At 33.9% G+C, this 9,491-nt stretch overlaps 2 protein-coding genes across 3 annotated transcripts in view; one reads left to right on the forward strand and one right to left on the reverse strand.

The window, feature by feature from the left end:
- The window catches only part of LOC136418024 (uncharacterized), a 24,447-nt gene extending 16,850 nt beyond the window's left edge, over nt 1–7,597 (forward strand). Inside the window, exons 2-4 of one of the 2 annotated variants that reach the window (XM_066403920.1) lie at nt 6,357–6,458; nt 6,687–7,038; nt 7,091–7,597. In XM_066403920.1, coding sequence (XP_066260017.1) covers nt 6,357–6,458; nt 6,687–7,038; nt 7,091–7,119 — 483 coding nt within the window. In that variant the 3' untranslated portion in view covers nt 7,120–7,597. The remainder of the gene's footprint in view (nt 1–6,356; nt 6,459–6,686; nt 7,039–7,090) is intronic. The other variant, XM_066403919.1, reaches the window with a different exon arrangement.
- nudC (nuclear distribution C, dynein complex regulator) overlaps nt 1–9,139 on the reverse strand; it is a 27,158-nt gene extending 18,019 nt beyond the window's left edge. The window contains exons 1-3 of the mRNA XM_066403917.1: nt 8,946–9,139; nt 8,806–8,883; nt 8,393–8,749 (exon numbers count right to left, since the gene is read on the reverse strand). Of these exons, the coding sequence (XP_066260014.1) occupies nt 8,393–8,749; nt 8,806–8,883; nt 8,946–9,029 (519 nt within the window). The 5' untranslated portion in view covers nt 9,030–9,139. The remainder of the gene's footprint in view (nt 1–8,392; nt 8,750–8,805; nt 8,884–8,945) is intronic.
- Nucleotides 9,140–9,491: the final 352 nt, after the last annotated feature.

The raw sequence follows: 9,491 nt of genomic DNA on the forward strand, positions 1-9,491 counted from the left end.
AGGCTAGCTACAAAGATTAAATATGTTTTAAAGATTTCTTAAATATTAATTCATTTTCACATACAATTCTATAATCGAGAGAATTTTGGGGATTCTGCATAATTCAAAACAAGTCTAGAATTGTCTCTCTAAACTAAAACGAGGATTTTTGCAATTAAATGATACTCACACGCCGAAAATCATATTATGAAGAACATTCTCAAAAATAAGGAAATAATTTTGAACAAGAAACCCAGATAGAACAAATAAAATGGCTCTCAGGATCCATCATTGACCACCATTAGCACCCGCAAACTCTAAAACAAAATATCAAAAAGTGCCTTGGCCTATATTTTCACAAGGCCTTGACCTTATGTTGCTATGGTTACCCAGCACGCTCCACTTAAGATGCTTTCGGTCTAGCCATGCAAAGTTACAGGCAGGAACCATGAAAATGTTGAATTACCATAAATTCTTGAAATAAATTTGTTGCTGTTTGCATTTTATTGTGTAAATTTTATTCACAATTTTAATTACTAATAATATCATCACTAGGATCAAGAAATTGAAGCAAACTCTCGCTTCGTTTTTGCAGAGAAATAACCGAGTTTACTTGTCGATACTACCGTTCATATCTCCAGGATACGAAAGATCCGATAAGACAGACAATTGCGTGCAATAAGAAATGCCGAAACTCTAAAAATAGCCATTATCCCAAACAAATATTTTCCAACAATAAAACCAATTTTTACTTCCTGCAATTTTAGCACTTGTTTGAAACCTGACTACAGTCTGAACAATCGTCAATAGTAATTTCCAATACAAATACATACTCAAGATTATGTAATGGCTTACGTGTAAAAAACAACAATTAGCATTGTTAATATGGTAACCATAAATTTCATCGCAAATACATATTTATTTAAAAAATGAAATATTGATTCAAACAATAATCAACCATAATCAGTGCGTTCGCGTTGTGTGGGTGCGTGTAGACATATGAGGGTACCTAGATCCCATTTTTGAAGGCTTGGCAGATAATTTTATTTAAAAAATAGGCAACAATGACACGCGTTTATTAAGCTACATATTACTCAAGCCTTTATTAAAAAGACGCAAAGATCGGCTGAGCATATCGTTTATTCTTGTACAATACTCGTAATTAGCAATGATTTTCGTTTATACATAGGATTACTACATCTGGGGAGATAAGACTTGTATCTCAATTATGCACGAGTATATTAATTCTATTTCGCAATGGCCCGAAAAAATTCAAAGGTAGGCAAGCGCAGTGTCACTTGAAACACTCCTGTAAAGCCGTTGTGCAAAAGCGTCGACATTTACACTGCGAGTGTAATTATGGCAATTTTCAATGCGCTAATTATATAGCTATTAATTAAAAAGCAAGTCAAGGATGCGCGGCGCAATGATGCAGTTACTAGGTATGCAATATAAATTTTTTTGTATTTATTTATATCCGGTGTGAAAAAACTTGTTTCCCAAATTACAACAACAAACTTTCACCTTTGGCAAAACAAACTGTTTCAGTCCAACTCGACCTCATTCGTCGACGAAAATAGGCCACTGACAATTAGAATTACAATGAAACCTTGCCTTGGAAACCATGTATCTTATCTAATTTTTTTAATGTTGCGTAACACACGGTCAAGTAGCGATTTATTGTCTTACATTGTACCCACTAATTACTGTACAAAATGCCAGAAATTCTACCATAAATACAATCTAAAAAGATCTTCATTATATGCGTGTTAATAAGAATCAATCATTATTGCATAATGTGGCCAATAACTCTCGCTAGGAGCAATGAATGGATTTCGTCCGCTCAAACATGCCATGGTCAATGGTCAAAGATAGCAAATGACTCGAATAGAGTGGGCGTAACTGGGTACTGAAATGTTAATTATCATAGCCAAGCCGCCGGGTACTCCGGGAGTGAATTTGAAATTACTTTTTTGCGAGATTCCCGTTCACTTACGTCAAGTGAAAGCGCAAATCCGGATCGATCCGGATCTTTAATCGCTTTGAAAACTGTAAATATACATAATATGAGTCATTCGAAATACAAAAATGTAAATTGATGTTTGAAATTCATTTTTACTTTTCATATTCATTTCTGTCCTGTTTTTTTCTATCTAGTTTGATGATTCGGAAATATGAATCAAAGTCATAATTTAAAAATGTATTATCCAAATTTAGTTAGAGAAAGGGCACTGATGAAGCAGACTCACTTACGCACCTGCAGAAAGTGATTTTACAATCACTTTGTCCAAAAATGTTTTTTTTACCCATTTATCCATGTGCTGTCTCGGAATTTTTCACAACCAAATCTCATCGTTTACGTAATTTCTTCAATTACCTGCTTTACATGTTGACTATTTGTGCTTAATTCTATTCTCTATCTATCGGGTTTAATCAATCGTAACTAGTGGAATGGCCGCAAAGCCGATTTCTTTGCAAATTTGAAATTTGAAATTTTATTACTTACTTCATATGCATTGTACCTGTTTCTATATAAATGCTAAAAATTCCAAACCTATATTGAAATGAAGCACACACCCGTTAGTTATTTCAGAGGTCAAAGCTACAGTTTAGAATAACTTGAGTAAAAGCTTTAAAGCGACTTTCAGAGCAATGCTGAGGTAAGGACTGCGAAATTTACAATTGAGAACGGTTTTAATTTTTTTCAAAAATTTTACAAACACGAAAATTGATGCGAATGATACAAAAGTCAAAAAAACTTTTTGTTTTGTGGTTTGCAGATCCGGATGTAGTTTTCAAACCGATTGCAGTAAATTTTTAATTATCAGCAATAAAAGTACAATTTAATCCTTAGTAAATAACATAATCTATCAGAAAATAATTACATCTGACAATACAGCTTTGGGCGTATTTCTTACTTTTCTGTGACGGGAATGGGGTGAACAACCTATAATACTTGGGTCTGATGATTTTCGTATAAGCTAGCAAATAGGACTTTTAAACAGATTTTTGAGTCGATTGCTGAAGTTCTATATCAAAATTTTAATTTTAAAAGTTTGCAGGTTATTTTTCGATTTGAACCATGAAAATGAAATTCGTCTCTTGAGAGGGGATTTCAGAGGTCAATCAAGTCTACAAGATCGAAGTAGTCGTCGAAAATTCAAGCAAAGCCTTCAAGGACTAAGACTAAGAAACGTTTAATTTTTGTTTCAAACAGAACAAAATTTATACAATTAACACAAAGTCCAAAAAATTTCTTATTCTTCCGCTGGTAAATCCAGAAATCTAGATCTACACATTTTCCATCCTGATTATGGTATATTTTGAAATTATCAGCAGTAAGAAATGCTGCTCAGTCAATGATATGGAATATAATTCATGAAAAAATATTTATACTGGACAATAGAGCTTTCAAGTATCCATCACAATAAATGGTCATAGTTTGCAATACGTCACGTTACCATTTGACATTGCTACCACGCTCAACAAAAAGAAATATTCGAACTTGAAACTTGGCCATACGACTTTGGAGTGTTACTTATTGATTTATCGTAATGTGGTAACAATATCTACCATAATGTTACCTTCAGAGAAGCGATGTTGCTACCTGATTATGACGCGACTGCTTATTTTAAAATTCCCATAAATTTTGGAATTTTTCGGAGATTTTTAAAAGTTTTTGATGTCGAGAAGCTTCAGTTCTCTGTCGGAATTTTGAACATTTGTTTTGAGAACTTTACCTGCAGAAAAACCAATTGCTAAATTTGAATTGTTGCTAAAAAATATCTAATTTTTTAAGAATTTGTAGCTTCTTCAGTTAAAATTCTAGAGGTTAATTCTCTTCATTGGGTTGGTTTAGATTCCGAAAATCTGGATTTCTTTAATTTTTAAACTCTCTTTAAAAAAGTTCTCGAAGAAATGTGAAATATCCTCATGTTAACATAGGTAAATTCTTTTAATATTTTTTTAATATTTCGAATAGTCCTATTCATTTTGGTGCATTGAACCAGCGATGTTTGCCACATTTTTCAGACTTCAAAACATACAAAACTCGTACCGTTTAAGAAATTCCAACGTAATTTTTCATTACTAAAAACTCACTTTTTACCGCAATTTGCAATATAAATACCCCCCAAAGTAGTACGTAAAACCGTTTTTTTTTCTATCCAACCATGTGGTAACAAGGAACTGAATTAAAACGCTTTTGCCCAACTTAAGACCGATAAATCCAAGAATAACGATCATTCTTATGGTAATAATATGCCGCGAAATTATCGGAATCAATACCGCTTGTCTCCTGTTCAGGTATCAATAGCCCAATACTTCCGTGTATTTGTTACTATTCTAAGTTTGAGTATGTGCAAATACAAAAATGCACATCATCAAGGCATCTCGGGCAAAGGCCTTTACCTGGTCTAAATTTAGCCTCTACAGGGTGAACGGGTTGAAATGAATCAGGTCTTACTGGCCTTGCTGAGTCACTTCTCCCTAGATTTGTAAAATATTCGGTCAAGCAAATTTATTTTATTGCCATAAATATTTTATAAATAAATTGCGGGACAATTTTGGTCAGTTTTAAACAGTCGAAAAATATTTTATTTATCCACGTATTCGTAATATAACGGGGGGGGGGGGGGGGGGGCAATCGGTAAATAACACCAAATTGTATTTCGTTTTATATGCCAAAATTGTCATTACGTGACACATGCATTCATTCTATCATTGTTGAAGTTTGCGGTAAAATTCCAAATTCATCATTCATCAATTCAAAACCATTCAAATTCAACATGACTTGTCCGTCTGGTCAAATATTTCTGCGGTAGTTTACCAATTGGACAATTGACATCCTATCCTGCTTATCCCTGAAGATCAAATTGTTAATAAAAAAGACCACTAGTCACGACACTCTGGGGATACTAGTCACGAGAACTTTTCGTGCAAGGTACCACTGAAGTTTAAGTGCGGTCATTGCGCAATTCGAGTGACCTCATAAATATTTCTCAAAAACCGCAATTATTTACGTTCAAAGTTTATCAAACGACCTTGCCTGATGAATATTTATGAGCATTTTTGAGCACCGACGCTACCGGATCTTCACTAGTTTTATTACCGTTTGAAAGCATGACGGTTTGCTAGAACTTTTATCGAATATATGCAAAAATGTGATCGCCCTGGAAATCCCAGAATCGCACATTCTTTCACCATCTGCTGCAGCCGAAGATGTTCTTGCTACTAACAACCTTGCAACAACCACAAAACTTGTTTTGAAACAAGTTTAAGTAACTTAACGCCCTTGTAACCAACACATTTTACATACCCCGGGTAATGTAACCTGAACTTTTTTCATTGACGATATTTAATAAGTTAGGTGCGGTGACACAAAAAAAGGGGGCTTTCGAATTGTAGGTTGTTTATTGCGTACAAGAAAAAATCAGGAAGTCTGGCTGGTAATTATTAAATTTCGTACATAAATGTTTCTATAAACGAAGATTGCTCATACGCGTACGTGCAACTTTGCACAAGAGTCTCGTCTGCACCGTAAAGAAGAGAAAGTGATCTTGAAATTTCCGATTTTAGACCTCTGATTACCACATCAATGCGGTAACATTAGATCATTGGGTATTACGAGAAAATTTAAGGGCGTTAGATTGTGTCACTGTGGATTTTAATTAACGGGAAAAATTCCTAACGTGACGAGGACTGGGTGCAACCTAACTAGAGATTCCAAGAGGTTAACCAGTTGCAGTGATGAAATACATCAGTGAGAATTGAGAAGAAACGGAAATCATTTATGGTGTACAAATAGAGAGAATATACATGACTTTGAGTAAAGAAAACAGCTTAAAACACGTGAAATGTAGAGCAATGAAACAAAAACCTCAATTAACAGATGTCTGAAGCAGATGAAGATTATCCTCCATATGGAGTTGCCCAAGGGTTTTTTTGAACTAAATGGATTCTAAAAATTATTCTTTATTTCCTTTATTTCTCACATTCCTATTTTTGCTAGAAAATGACCCAGTTTTAATCAAAATGTGCTATTTAACTAATATTTGACTGATGTAAAAATTTGATTTCAAATCACACCTACACATAATATATTGCATTCATTTTGAAATGACCGATAAATAAACTGATAAATAATATTATTCTTCAGAAGATGTATAAACCTGACAATGTGGCTTTAGAATAATCACTGATATCCTATGAGGTGAAATAGGAAACCCACAATATTCAATAATAGTTCATAATAGGCAATGTTGGCGCCTCCACCTGATCATTTTTTCTAGTGATATTGAATTTAAAATTTGACTTCAAAGAAAAAAATTAACTTTCTGATTTAATTATTTATAAAAAATCTGAATATCTCCTTCCAGATTCCCGCAGATCTCGAGAAGAGTTGGCACATCCCCAGACCCACACTAGCTCGGAGCTCTAACAGTTCGCAGGGTTCCACCTCCAGCAATAATAGCACCCAGGTAAGACCAATAATTATTTTCCCCATTGACACTGGTAATTATCATAAATAAATGACAACCTTTACAATCATCTACATATATTAAGCCCTGAACACTTGCGATGAATTTAAATGTCTTGAACGACCTTTACATTTGATCTTGACCGAGACAATAATCGTGCATATGTAGGTGGCAATAACAATACAAGCTCAAGAACAATTAAAAGTAATTATGGTAATGCATTTCTAGAGTGCCAGATCGGGGTCCTTGCTACTTACTGCCGCGAATCTCGCACAAATTCATCCCCAAAACTCTGAGGATGAGGCGATAAGTACGAGAGACCTCAACATCCAATACTATCTGGAGAAGACGAATAAAGAAAATGAGTTCATAGCGGCCCTTCCCAAGACACGACAAGGACCAGAGCCAGATAATGTTTCAGTGGCCAGTTCTATGCATTTTACAGTCATCAATGTGAATTCCAGGCCTTTCAAGGTTCCTAAACGCAGCTTCTGTAGGAAGCATCAACTTACTATTTTAGTACTTAGCATGTCTGCCCTGTTTATGGTGGGCATACTCGTGGCCATTTATATTATGGAGAGTAAGTTGTTTCTTTGCCTGAAGGATTTTTGATAACAATGGTTTTGTTGCAGTGAGGGCCAGAGACCAAAGAAGATACTGATACCAGCAAGATTGCTAAGCTATGTACTTGTCTTAAGTAGCATTATTACTATTTACTCTGTACTTAACAAACACAGTTTCATTATTGGGAAATAATATTGTATTTTCATAGCAGTTTGTAACCAAATCGATGGTGTCCAAGTGCCATTTTTTAAGGAATATTGGCCCTTAAACACTGCCTTAATATACTATTAAGTTTATTTATCTATGAGCCTCATCAGGGCATTGTGAATATTTTAAGTTAATTAATTAATTAAATAATATTGTTATTGTTACTGTGATATGAGAACACAAGTTAATATGAATAGGCTAATGTACAGTATTTAATGTATTTATGAATATTTATGTAATATTTAAGTTAAATGGACATCAGAATAAAATAATGGAAAATTTGAAGGTTCTTTGAATCATTATGAAAGTAAGCATTTACTTGTGTCTTTACTTGAGTTTTTAAAGTTTGATTCACCTATTGAACAAGTTACCGTCAAGATACCCATGTAAAACATTTTAACAGGCAAATTAGATATAAACTGTAACTGTGGTTTCCTTCATAAAATTCAGACCTGCTAATACATTCCAAATAATTATAAAAGTTTACAGTGGCCCAACATAAAGGAAGGTATTGTTTCAGAGATATGAGTAACATAGAAAATATTCAGAGTGTCCAAAATTAATTTGGTACTGGGATGTATAGCTCAATAAATCCATGCTCTGTAAGATTTCATTTTGTTCAAAGATTTTGTTATTTTCAATGCAATATAATTATGATTCACCATTCATATTCAAGTCCTCAATCGCAATGAGGAACATTTTCCACCAAAATTCCAACATAAGTAACCTTTGAATTTCTTCTGCTTAACCCATTCAGAACAGATATCATTTATTAGTATATTAAAGTTAATATTGTAACGAAATACTTATTATTGAGCAGCTTAAATCAGTGTTATATTAGTGTGTTGACAGTCTTGATAATAATTGTTGGTGCAAGTGTTATGCCTTTACAATAGCAGGTACCTTATCTCTGACACACTTTTATGGTATTAAGTTTTGTTTAGCAGGTAATAACTTAGGATATACATGATATTTATGATATCTAGCCAATCAAGATACAAACTAGCTAGAATATGTATGGCATCAGTATAAAGGTATAAGAAAGGAAGTCATAGATGTATGACACTAGGTTTGCAACACAGTTTTTATAAACCAAGATGGTTTATAAAACCCTTAGATTTGAATGGGTTAAGGCATAAAATAAACTGAGTAAAGCCACATACCTCTACATCCTGCAAAGTCTGTGTCCACTTGTACTTCTCCAAATCACACCCATTCTCACTGTTAGGCACCAATTTCCCCTTTTCTGACTCATCTTCCTCATCCTCTACTTTTCGAGGTGAAACAACCGTCTCTTTACTAGCAATTGATGTACTAGGGCCTGCTTTAGTATCATCTATTTCCTTTTGCAAGCGATCAGCCTCTTCATTAGTCAACTCAGTTATTTGTGCAGGTTTTATAGTCTCGTCTTCAGATTGCTTAGCCTTCCGAGCTGCTTCTCTGGCTCGCCTAGCTTTCAACTCTGCCTCGTGGGTCTCAAAGCTGATTTTCTCGTGTTTTCTGAATGTATTCATTACTAGCTGTAATAGAAACATGAGGTAAGATCTAAGTTTTATAATTTAAAGTTCTTTAGTACCTTTTCCCATTCGCCTTTCATAGCGCCAGTGAAAAAGTCTGTTTTCCGGCCTAAGAAGTCCACGAAGGTGTCTAAAAGCTTAATGTGGTATAAAATAATATTATTCATAGGGGGTTGATTTTAATGGTAAAAAAACCTACCTGATGAGCCCCTCCAGGATGATGTTGGGCAATTGAGAGAAATAGAGCGTCGAACTGGTCGATTCTATTACTATCTCCATTCATTTTTCTTGCGTTTTTTGGGGTCAGATTCTTTAAAAAATTTATTTAATTCGTGCAAAAACGCAAAATTGAAAATGCAAAACAAATATACTATCTCTTTATCAGTCACAGTCACAATGACTTTGACAATGACAAAAATCATCAGACCAGATTAGGATTAATATAAGAGTTATAAAATCAAGAGTTCTGAATTACGTCATTCCGTATGCACTTGCGAAGACTTGAGAAATTAATGAATAACTAATAAAGAAGAAATTATCTCAATCAATCAAAAACAACATTTATCATATTAATCAAAACTACCATCCCTTCACAACAAAATTAAATATATCTATATTTTTGTTTACATTTTACATTATTACAGTTTACTTGGTGGTGGTTACAAACCAAAACTAATTTAACACCTAACTTGAAAGAAATATAAGAAACATCATTTTGCTTTCCATGAGATTCTCATTCTATCTT

Source organism: Euwallacea similis, chromosome 32 (assembly GCF_039881205.1).
Source record: "Euwallacea similis isolate ESF13 chromosome 32, ESF131.1, whole genome shotgun sequence".
Classification (NCBI taxonomy): Eukaryota; Metazoa; Arthropoda; class Insecta; order Coleoptera; family Curculionidae; genus Euwallacea; species Euwallacea similis.